Below are 12,908 nucleotides of genomic sequence, written 5' to 3'. Positions count from 1 at the left end.
CCTCAGTAGATTATAAGCCTTGAAATGATACCTTATAAGAGACCTTTTGCATTAAGCATATTCCAGTTACATTATATTCACACTCATTAGCATATTTTTATAAAATCATATGGAGTGCAACATCACAGGATTCTTAGCTGTCATTTAAATATAACAATTACATTTCAAGCCTGGTTCACTGCAAAGATAACCTTGAAATAGTCAACTGATTACTAGTGTCGAATGCTTGTGACTATGGTTTCTGTATCACCTGCGATCATGGATTAATTCAATGCAATTTCATCGGGGTAAATTTAACCCACAACTTAAATGAAAGCGGATAATAAAAAGCATGCCATCAGTGTTCAGGATATTAATAGATATGGGACAGGAAGAAGAGTCAGTACAATTTTCTCTGGTTTCTCTGCAGTCATCACTGAAATCTAAGAACATATCAGTGTGATACTTTTCTTTAGAACTGTGTGACCTGGTTTCACTTAGAAAGCAATCCTGTAAGTATGAGATGTGCTGGTTTGTTTGAGAAAAACAGCTAGAGAAATATTGGCCTAGAACACTATACTTAGTATTAGAAAGGTTGTATGGTGACATGACAAAGGTGGGGACAACAGCCAGTGAAACCATCCGTGTTTTCTCAATATTATAATAAACTTCTACTTCTACTCTACGACTGCTCCTTCAAACTGAGTTACCCTCATTTTTCTTGGCCTTAATATTTGTCTCCAAAAATACATAAGGAAGAACATTTTATGTGCTTTATAATAGGTATAAAAATATCCCCAGACATTCAGACCACAGTTATAAAAGCTTAAGAGATAATATTCTGCTAAGGAACTCAGATTGATAGCTGGAGAAAGGTTCTTTCACTATTTCCACTTTTAAACTTTGAAAATGTTTGCCATACTTTTGTTTTCAAAGAAACCTGAATTATTGAATGGATTATATAAGGCTTCAAGTATTTTCATAGGTTTGAAATTTGTATTCGTCAACTTAATATGTTTACAATTAATTATGGAATGCTAACATTATGATTATTGGGAGAGTTTCAAAAGAGACTTTGTTTTTATTAAAGAATGTATATACAATTGCATTTTATTGAGGCACTTTCAATAAAATAAATCCTCACAAGAAAGGAAATATTTACTTTGCTTTGTCACTCTTTGAAGAACTGCTTGCTGAAGCAGCTTTTTCTTTGGAGGATTTTCTATTTGATTGTTTAATTGCTGGGGTTACATGTCCTAAAAATATTCATGTACATGTATCTAGTGACTTCACTGGCACCAGCTGCTGCTATGCACTTTTCAAAAAGGGTGAATGTAGGCATCCAAATCTAGGGACTCATTTTAAAAAAATCTGGCAGACAATCTTACTTTTATACATGATATTGCTTTTCATACCCAAGTGCTGTCTGATTGAAAACTTATATAGGCATAAAGGGTAGGATTTTCCAAAGCACATAAGATTAAGAAGCACAAGCCCTACTGAACATCAGTGGGGCATATTCTTCTAAATCTGTTCACCACTTAAGAAAAATCTCTCCCAAAAAGCAATACTTTCTCCACCAGCTACCTGTATTTTTCAAAAATGTCCAGCCACAATACAGTTTAAACTAGAAACTGAAACTGCAGGAGAAATTTCACTTGAATTTGGCCAAGATATGGATTTATACCTTTAATTTTATGAAGCGTTTATTATAAGTTTGAATAACAATATAAGGTATACAGAATTATACAACTGTAATTATACAGTTTGTATACAGAATTATACAACAAGTATGAATCAGCAGCTAATTCTTATTAAGGTGACATGACATATACAAATAAATGTATACGGAAATGAACTTTATATAAAGACTACTATTGATTTAAAGAGTGCTACAACTGGAATCAATGAATGCCCAAGCATATGCTGTGTCGGTTTCTTCATTTGGATAAGTATTATTTCACTTCTCCTCTAAGGATTGTTATTTATAATGTATGCAACATAACTCAATGTGCTTATTAATGCTTTAGGCAATGCTATTATACACAGAGATACCATAAACAGAGCTCCATGAAAATCTTGATAATTTTTCATTTTATTTTTTTTTAATTTCATTTCATTTTGTTTTATCCCCCGTGGGAGGAGGCTAGGTTCTGTCCCCAGGAGATGGGAGTCCCTGGGTGGGATGCTCGAGAGTAAACCAACCCTGTCCTCATGAGGAGGGCAGGCCCCAAGGATGGACAGTGTTGGCGAGCAAGCCTGCCCTACACTCACCCTGCAGTGGTGGTTCCTATACCTCTGGCCTTGGCCTGGCTTCCTGCTCTGGGCATTGCAACCTGGTGCATGGGGTTGCAGGGCAGCTCAAATTTGATTCTGCCATCCTTCTATCATCATGGAGTTGCTAGGCCAAATCTAAGCAGCTCTGCAACCCTGTGTACCATGTTGCAAAGCCACTCACTAAAATTTGGCCTGGCCACCCCTTGTTATCACAGAGGAGTGGCAAGGCCAAACCTGAGCAGTGCTGCGACCCCATGTGCCAGGTCACAATGCGTGGAGCAAGAAGTGAGGTCCAGCCCTGCAGGACTGGAGCTGCTGCTGTGGGATGAGTGCATTTTATTAAATTTTATTAATTGCTTTTCTTTTTCTTTTGTTTTATTCATTGTTTTTCATTTTATTTCATGTTACTTCAGACTTGCAGAAAGCATGGGGCTCTAACTATAAACAATATTGTTAATGCCCTACCTAGCCTTATGAAGTGTTTGAACAAAAGCAACAATGCCTAAACATACCAACCGTCTAGACAACAAGAATAATGTATCAAAAAAACTTATGGAGTATGAGTAATAGTAAACATTCTGCCGGAGATTTATACAATATCTCTAAACTGCAAAACAAGACAGGCAATAATTACTGACAGTGGGAAGATGCTTTTCTCCAGGTATACGCATAAATATACATAACCATACATACCTGCGTACACACATATATTTCTATTTTCTTAGACTTACAGATTTTAATCTAATTTTTACATTGCTCCTCCTAAATAAATGATATCTCAGTCATCTGCTACCTGAACAGACAACAGCCATATCTGCTTTTTGCCTGAGACATGAAAGTGGAGTAATTCATGTTAGCATTTTAGTCTGAAGGCACTTCTCTACAGCCATGTGCCATTTCAAATACATGCTAGACCATATGGTACAGTCCTTTAGAAAACAAATTCTCTGAAGTCACCTCATAACAAGCATTAATTCAACAGACTGAAGAACAGCATTTATTGTCCAATTATATTTTTTCCTTGCTGTTTCTCTCAGAGCAAGTAGCACAGAAATTAAAGACAAATTTGCAACTAAGTAATACATTCAGGAACACACCTAGGACAAACAGATGTAATGATCCACCCTATTCCATGGAATAAAACAGTGTGTCTTCAGAAACTCACTGCATTTAAAAAAATATATTATTGGGTTGTGAAATCTATTTCATGCTTTGATATGATTGTCTAATTTTACTTTTTTATCCTCCTGTCCCAGACTCCTTTCCCGCAGCTCATTCACCTAGTTCTCAGCGTATGAAGGAATTTTAATTTGCATTCTAACATAGGAACGCCACCTTCAAACATAAAAGTTGACTATTTTTCAAGAATGTGGTAAAACTGTATATCAAACCATACCCTAGTTTCACTGGCAACTATAATGAAGTCTCATAAGGGACCATCCTTTCTACATATAAAAGTTCAGTTTTATTTCAGAGAGCATGGCATTTAGAAAAACAACAGGAGTTCTACAAAGACAGTAAGAAAAACAAAGATCTTCCTTCCTTCTCCACAGATCCTGAGTTAAAACTTTGATTGAAATTCAGGTCAAGTTAAAACTGCTGTAAAAGTGAACAGCAATGTTACTGCACTCCGAAAATAAAGTTTCAGGGTTTACTGGGACAAAAATTTGAGGTCCTTATGTTGTACCTCCATGTTTATGGTTTTTAACATTTAATTATTTACACACAAGTTCTAAATCTCTCTCAGACAGCAGCTTGGAAAGCCCTACTATAGAGAAGTACACAGTATATTGTGGTATAAAAAGCAGTAATGTTCTGAAGTTAACTGAGTCTTCTACTTTACCTGGATAGCAAGTGCTCGAGCTACAAGCCCTCTGAGGTATTGTAAAGGATCATCTGGGCCTTCCCACTTACTCTGCCATGTGAGGGGACACTGAAATAAAAACAGATTAATTGGCTATGCAGTACAATTCAAAACTACAGGTATTACTACTGTTTTAATGCAACTATTTGTATTACATTTAATTATCTGGAGACTGAGTGTAGTTTAAAAAGAGAGCGAGTGTCACGATCTGAGCATACAACTATGAATTCCCAGCTCTAATGCAAACTCCTTACATGGTGCACAGACACAATGGTGACAAAGGCCATACAGAGACTCTGTTTAACAGATAAATGTGACCTACCACGAGCATTATCCTTTTACAGTAAGGACAAAAACATTAACAGTACCTACTTGACAGGAGTGAGGTTAGTATTAACCAATGCCTGTAAAGTGTGTGGGTCCTGATTCTTCAAGGTGCTCCCCCTTAATTAAATGGGAGTTGAGGGCACTTGGCATCACACAGGAGGTGCTGAGCACCTTGAAGGATCATGCCCTTGAAGATTAAGGGCCAGATTTTCAAAAGAGCTCAGCGTCCAACAGCTCTCATTGAGAACAGCATCAGCTACTATATGCTGATGACATTTGCAAGTCTGGCCATTAAAGCATATAAGAAAGGATGACACTCAAAGTGAACTATACAGTGCTAACTTTCACTGAATAAACTTCATCTTAATACAAATAACAGAAAAACTTTGGGTCTAGAGACTTTGGTAACATTTAAATAGACCAACAAACAAAAACAAGACAAAGAAAATAAAGAAAAAACATTATCTCTGTGGACGCTTTTGCTTAAAAAGCATGACTTCTGAAAGACAGTTATAAAAAAATGGTTACTTGCCCGTTTTGTTGTTCTTTGAGATGTGATTGCACACATGTATTCCACTCAGGGATGTATGTGTCTAGCGTGCCAGAGCCAGAGAGTTTTCTGCAGCAGAACCAGTCAGAGCAGCATATGTGCCTTGCACACTGCCGTGGCCCCTGCCAAGGTTATACAAAGGTGGCAATGCCCTAACCTGGCCTCAGATCCTTCACATCGAAACATAGCAAAACGGGATCCAGGGGGGATGGGTCCTGGAATACCTGTATACTATAGCATCTCTAAGAACAACAGCTGAAGAGGTTACTTATCTGTCTTATTTCTTCTTCAAGCGGTTGCACAAGTATGTTCCACTCAGGTGACTCACAAGCGAGTACCGTTAGGTGGTGGGGCTCAGTGTCTACTTAAACATGGCCTTCCCAAAATTTGCATCAATCTTTGAAGCAGTTGTGATGATACAATGATGAATGAAGGCACAGAGGACCAAGTGGCAGCCCTATAAACATCCAGTATTCAAACATCCTTTAGAAAAGCCACCAACGTAGCATGAGCATTCATTGACCGAACCAACAGTCTTTGTGGCAGAGAGATGTTTGCCATGGTAATACAGGAATTAATCCATCCAGAAATTGTCTGTGCAGTAACTGCTTGACCTCTCATTCTATCAGCATAAAAAAATAAAGAGCCGGGGAGAAAGCCTGTCCAGATAAAAGGTTAATGCTTACATTCCATTCAAAGTATGTAGACATTGTTCATCCTTATGTGACTGTGATTTTGGGAATAAAACATGGTACGTATATTGTCTGGTTCCAATGAATAACTGATACCACTTTGGTTAACACCTTCAGATATGGCCTCAAAGCCACTTATCTCTGAAAAATACCACTTATGGCAGGGGTGGCCAAACTTACTGACCCTCCAAGCCACATACAATAATCTTCAGAAGTTCCAGAGCCAGACGCACCTATCAGGGCTTGGGGCTTCTGCCCTGTGGCAGGGTGGTGGGGCTAGGGACTCTCGCCTGCAGGAACTGCACCCCACCCCGCTCAGTTCCCATTGGCCGGAAACCAGTGCTCAGGGCCAGGGCAGCGTGTGGAGCCCCGTGGCCCCCCTGCCTAGAAGTCGGACCCGCTGCTGGCCGCTTCTGGGGCACAGTGTGGTGTCGAGACAGGTAGGCGCTAGCCTGCCTTAGCCGGGCAGCACCGCCGCCGATGGGACTTTTAATGTCCCCGTCAGGAGTCCTGACCAAAATGACTCAGTGCCTGACATGCTGCGATCCAGTACTGGGTTGTGACCCAGTACTGGGTCATGACCCGAAGTTTGAAAAATGCTGATCTAGAGAGAGAGGCTCCATGTTTCAGAGCAGTTCAAAGTTATCAGCAGCAGAAGGGTCCAGGATGCCCCAGATGCCTCTGATCCCAGTGTAAAGAATGCTTTGTAGTGGTGTGGAAACTGAGGCAAGGAAATGTGTTTAGGGTTTATTATTTTTGTATAGATTTGTGTATTTTTCATGCTATTAAGTAAAGAGCAATTTTTTTCCGAGTCTGCGTGTGTTATGTAGTCCAGTGGTTCTCAAAGCCGGTCTGCCGCTTGTTCAGGGAAAACTCGTGGTGGGCTGGACCAGTTTGTTTACCTGCTGCGTCCGCAGGTTCGGCCGATTGCAGCTCCCACTGGCCACGGTTTGCCGCTCCAGGCCAATAGGGGCTGCAGGAAGGGCAGCCAGCATGTCCCTTGCCCCGCACTGCTTCCCGCAGCCCCCATTGGCCTGGAGTGGCGAACCGCGGCCAGTGGGAGCTGCAATCGGCCGAACCTGCGGACGTGGCAGGTAAACAAACTGGTCCAGCCCGCCACGGGCTTTCCCTGAACAAGCAGCGAACTGGCTTTGAGAACCACTGATGTACTATACCTATCATGTGCCCTTGAACAGTTAACCAGTGGATTCAGAATGCCCAAACTGACAGAGTTCTGGCAGAGAGTGTGTTTAAACTTTGGGGAAGTTTGGGGAATCAGCACTGGTCCAAAGAACTAGACTGCAGAGGTCTCATCTCTTAGGAGGGGGTACTAGAAAGAAGATTCCAAGGTAGGGGCAAGGCATGGATTCTGTTCAGACTCAAGGTTTAAAGCACATACAGATTCAGCATCTGAATCAGTCTTTTGAATATCCAAAGACAGATTGTGAGGGTACATTTTCTATTTTTTAATGCACACAAAATTGTAAACATTTGCTGGCTAAATCAATGTATTATATTCTCTACTCTGTGTATTAAAAGAGAGACTCTACTTTGCAAAAGTATCATATTCTTTTAGAGATGAGTCAAAACAAAATCTGTGATCTGGGTTTAGAATAGAATTTGTGACTTCACTCCCTTTTATAATGTGATGTATTTGAGTATCTCAGACATCAGAAATATTCCAGTCCACTGTTAAGAGTTCTGCCCATTAGAGAGACATGAAGCCTGGGTTGGGCTTGTTTTTTATTAAATATGCTCCTCTTTCACTAGTCAAGTTGCCCCTTTATTCTTCTTAATGGTGTAACTAAAGCAGCCACAATGGCTGGTAAAAAGCAACACACTTTTGAATTTTGATTTTTAAGTTAAGCTCCCCCTTGCACTCATCCCCAACCCTGTGTCTGGTGTCTTCTCTTCTTCCATCATATTAAGTCTTATGCAACCTGGACTGGAAACTCCTTGTGGCAGTGACTACAAGTCACAATCTGATATCACTTACACTGGTGAGAATGAGTTTTACAATTGAGATGAAAATTGTCTGTATCTTATTTGCCTGTATAGTGTCAACAACATATTTAATGCTGTTTACATTAACTACTACTACTACTGCAACTAATAGCAGTAAACAATTAAGTATTCCAGAGTTTGCCTTTATTAACAGGTCAAAGCATATTCAATTTATAAGTCATATTCAGATAATCTCTTAAATTACTTAGCAAGGAATTCTTACATCTCTGTAAGACATTATACATTTTAGATTTAAGGTTTTTATGAGAAGTGGAGACAGACTGGACTCATCACACATTGCCCTGGGGTATTCAGCTGCAGTAATTGTGTTGTCTTCTTCAAATGACATCTCTGATGTGGACATTATCAACCATCACCTTCCATCTTTTGAAGTTGCAACAGTGTTGGAAAACTTCCACTCTCCTTTGGATATCAGTCCGCCTCATGACATTTCAGACATAACTGGCACTCTCTCTTCCTCTTCCTGGTTTGTCTGTGATCTTTCCTGATGTCATGAGTGCTGGAAACATGTCACTTTGTGATCGGCAAGCTTTGTGTCCAAAAAAGAGGTTATTCTTTTATCTAGGGTCATAAGTAATTGTACTCTTTTAAAATTTATCCTTCTCAGCACTTCTTCATTTGTAGTTTTAGTTATCCAGCTAATTTTTAACATTCTTCTATTACACCAAAACCTGAATGTTCTGAGTCTCCTCCAAGTGTCCTTTTTAAGCATCTGTCTCTCACATCCGTACAGGAGAGCTGACCATATGTAGCACTTCAGCAATCAAGTGCAAATATGCACTTTTAACCTTCAACAACACAGAAGTCTTTGGAAGTTGTTCTTCATCATCTCTTCTGTTTCTTGTTATTAGACTCCCTAAATACGGGACCTATTCACTTATTCCATCATTCAACCATTGCCTACCTTGTGCTCACTTATTGTAAGACCTTCTCTTCCTAACGTTGATCCTCATTCTGTATTTCTTGCTGACACTGTTTACAGTAATACACAAGTTCTGAAGTTCTTCCTTAGTTGAAGCAATGCAAACTAGGTCATTAGCATATCTTATGTTGTTGATGTATATGCCATTGACATGATGCCCTGGTTGGTGTCTTCTAAACTTTCCCTCATTATAACTTTTACATATATGTTAAATAGTTGTGGAACTAAAAAGCAATCTTGATGGGCACCTGAAACTGCAATACTCATAGTTCATAGTTAATTTGGATTGCGGTTTTCTGTCTCCAGTATAGCTTTTTATTAATTGTATATCTATATGAGAGTTAATATTACATTCTTCAAGAGTAAGAATAATCTTGTCATGTTGGAATTTATCAAATTCCACATATAAAATTTCCTTTCGCACTTCTTCCATGCTCACAAAAGATCCTCAGGGCAAAGATTGCCTCCCTCTTGCCTATTCCTGGACAGAAACCAAACTGACTACTACTAATTCTGTCTCCAGATGGAGAGGTATTTATGTGCCAACAATTTTCAACAAAACTAAGTGTGTGGCTTATCAAGCTTATAGTTTGCAGTTGTTCACATTCTCTAGCATTAACCACCTTTGGTAGAGGAACAAAGACTGACCTCTTGAAGTCCTCCAGAAATTCTCCTGGTATGTATGTTTAAAAAGGCATTCTAGCATTTCAATTGCAATACCATCCTCCCCAGCCGCTTTTCCTCAGTTTATGCTTTTTAATGTTCTTTCTAGTTCCCATATTGTAAAATGTGTTGCTTTTTCTTCTCCTCTTTTGATGTCTATATGTCCTAATTTTTCAAAATCATCAAAAAGTTCCTTCATGTATTCCATCCACATTTCCAGAACGATGATGTTTTCATAGCATAGCCTCCCATCCTTAGTTCCAATGCAGCTCAGCTCTTTTCTTGACTTCTTTATTTGTCTCATAATTTTTGTGGTGTTATGAATCTTTGTAGTTCTTTCTGGTTTCATATTCTTTGATTTCATCACATCATAACTATGTACAACCTGTTTTTTCCCCTGTGTCGGGTTGCTCTCCTTACCACTGGATGGGCCACCTTCTGGTGATTCTGGGGATTAGCTTGGTCAGGCCAAGGTTACCCCATCCTTGGTCACCCCATCCTGAGGTTATGCCCCATCAGTTTCTCCCCTGCAGCCCCTCTCTTGCTCTCAGGAGCTGCAGCTGTCCTCTTTGTGACTCAGCCCTCCGGCCAGGTCACTATTGTAGTTTTCCATCCCGGGGGAGTATATCAAGGTTCCTGCTCTCCAGCAGTCTCTCAGGAAGTCGTCTGCTTCACTGCTTTATAGTACCACTCCCACAGCAGCTGGCAGTGAACCTGGGCCTACCCTCTACTCTGGGTTCTAGCTCAGAGACCCTCTACACAACAGCTAAGGTCCGTTCCCTGCAACTTGCTGCCTTTCCCTGAGCTTCTTCCATATCTCCTGGCCCTCCCCACTCCTCTGTCGAACCTCCTCCCAGGGAGTAACTTTAGGCAACTCATCTCTGAAGCCCTCCAAACACACTTCCCTTTTCCCAGGGAGTAACTGTAGACTCCTTCCCGGAAGTCCCTTCTGTTTCCAATTTCCTGTCTTTTGTAGAAGCCCCGCCTGTCCCTCACAGGTGAGCCTCTCTCTAATTAGCTGCCTCCAACCTAAAGCTCCACCATTTTCAGCTTAATTAGCTGATTGGCCCACCTGGCCCAAGTCAGCTCTTGCAGGGCCAGTGTGGGAAGCACACCCTATCAGATCCCCATACCCAATCTTCATGAGTTTTAAAAGATATATACCCTTTAATTACACAACTGAACATAAAGGTGAGGAAAGGCTCTCAGGTAGTTAGCTAAGCCAGTGCAGAAACAATGCATCAACAGCTAGTCAGCTCAGTACTTAAGTTAGGGAAACCAACAGTTTCTAGTTTTCCTTACAATTTTTTCTACACTATGTTCTTTATTACTGTCATGATTTTATGCTATTTTTAAAACCAAACTGCTTGCAAATAACAGTGGCAAAATCTAAATGTCAGACATCTACAATTCTGAATGTGGGACCAATGTAACTTTCCTGTGTTAGTATGGTACGTTGACTATTTGTGAATGCTCACTATTTATCCAACAGATAACAGGCCTTATGCAGCTGTTACAGTATTAATATTAATATGCACAGGTTTCAAGAGTCATTTTAAAAACCTTTTGGAGTGAAAATTCTCCTCTATCTGTTTTGGAACATGTACTAAGCACCTATACTTTACAGTTCTCTTTATAAAACAAACAACAAGATACTACATATCACAGAAAAAACTGAGGAAAAGAAAGTAATTTGGGATGTCTATGTATAGAAAGTGAATCTATTTAACTATACTAGTTCCTAAATCAATTTAGTTAAATCAGTGCAAACCCTGTGTTTGAACTGGTTTAAATTAAAATTGGTTTATGTTTACTTTATAATTACTTCCCTTAATTCATAAACAAACCAAACAGCTTCAAACCATTGAGGAAAGTGAACTGTCAGTTGGTCTAAATAAGCCATCCAACCTAGCCCAAATCCATCCTGGACTATTTGTGTTGATGAAGACTGGTGGAAGCACAGAACCTCCAAAAGAAGACAGAAAGTAACCGCTACCATCATAAAGTTCCCAAAATGTCTCGTGGAAAAGACAAAGACTAAATTATGTCTCATGGTCTGATAATCCATGCTCAATTGGCACTGAGGTAGTGCTATTCTAATATGTGCATTTGGGGAGACAGATACAACAGGTTATGAGCCAAAGTAGTCTTGGGGGTTTGGGTCTGGAACAGATGGGTCCTAGGGTATTTAAGCCTGGAATAGAGTTTGCTATGTTCTGTTTAATACGTCTGATCATAAAACCAAATCCCAGAAAGGGTCTAATGTTTAATTTGTACAAAGTATACATTGCCTTTTGCTGTAGCAGGGCCGGCGACTCCCCCAATGTACAGGAATTCATTTAACCAAGTAATAATTCCAAATATTTTGAATATTAATGGACTGTACATTGTAATGCAAAATGCCTGACAAAGTTGGCTGAAGTTTTTACTGAGCATTAGAATTGCTCTAGATTTAAAAATTTCTTACTGTTTATGGACAGCAATGCAAGCCTTATTTGGTTTGAGTTGCACTAATCTGTACTACATAAGCAAAGGGTGCCGATATATACAGAGAACTGTTGTATTTACCACTGTGAAACAGCAAAAAAATAGAGAAGAGGCAGCATTTTATACTAAAACATATTAACTAGGATATCCTATTAGCAAAATTATTTCCAATATGTTTTAGTTGTAAATGCAAGTTTCACTAAAAGGGGTGTGATGCTGTATGACTGAAATATGACCATTTATATAATTAATATTGTCACTGTTTAGACAACTGCAACAAAATTTGTACAAAGTATATCATGTAAGGTGTCAACAGAAGCGATATGATTTTCTAACTAAAATTATCCTGTTTAAATCCATGTATCATCACTGTAGCTGAAGTTATGAATATTGGCTATAGATCTGTATCCCAAATGTGTTTGTTCCTACGGTAACACTCACCAAGTATAATTTACAGTGAAGCCAGACCTCTTTGTATTGATGGTCCATGAAAGGCAACTGACTCTCACAATGGTGCATAGAAGAAACTCATTCCGCCCAAGATGGCTGTTCCTGCAGATACCTTGGCCTGCAAGTGACCAATGGCTGCCTCTAGGAGTCAGCAAGCCATGTAAGGGCATGTGACTTGCTCATTTGACTGTGCACTCCATCTTGTGCCTGTGACTTTCCACAAGTAGACTGTGAGCTTTGTTTGGGACAGTAAAATTCCATTCACATGGCAGAGGATATAAAAGACCCTAAATAATCTCCAGTTGCCTCTTTTCTGCTCAGATTCTCTAGACTATGGACTTACAACTAAAAGGCGCATTCAAATCTATGAACTGAGGACCTTCCAAGCTTTTGGAAGTTACCAGAGACTTTAGAAGCCAACAGTCTGTAACATCACTGCTACAAACCTGAGATAAGAACTTTGCAATTATTGTATGTATATGATCTATTAACCATTTTAACTGTCTTCTTTTCTCTTATAAATAAACCTTTAGATTTTAGTTACTAAAAGATTGGCAGCACCGTGATTATTGGATAAGATCTGAGTTATACCTTGACCTGGCTATGTGGCTGATCTCTTGAGATCAGAAGAACCTTTTGTTTGATAAAATTCGTTTTCAATAACCACTCATC

General features: G+C 39.5%; 1 protein-coding gene across 5 annotated transcripts in view; it reads right to left on the bottom strand.

Moving 5' to 3' along the window:
• Nucleotides 1-12,908, bottom strand: part of DYNC2H1 (dynein cytoplasmic 2 heavy chain 1) — a 396,411-nt gene that overhangs the window by 59,758 nt on the left and 323,745 nt on the right. For all 5 annotated transcript variants that reach the window (XR_012667749.1, XM_075127044.1, XM_075127048.1 and 2 more), the window contains one exon: nucleotides 4,100-4,189. Coding sequence is in view for 4 of the 5 variants with exons in the window: in XM_075127044.1 (XP_074983145.1) it covers nucleotides 4,100-4,189 (90 nt within the window). In the remaining variant the exon portion in view is untranslated. The remainder of the gene's footprint in view (nucleotides 1-4,099; nucleotides 4,190-12,908) is intronic.

This window comes from Caretta caretta, chromosome 1, assembly GCF_965140235.1.
Source record: "Caretta caretta isolate rCarCar2 chromosome 1, rCarCar1.hap1, whole genome shotgun sequence".
In the NCBI taxonomy this organism is placed as follows: Eukaryota; Metazoa; Chordata; order Testudines; family Cheloniidae; genus Caretta; species Caretta caretta.
Note: the sequence above shows the minus strand (reverse complement) of the source record. Positions and strands in the feature narration are given on the sequence as shown.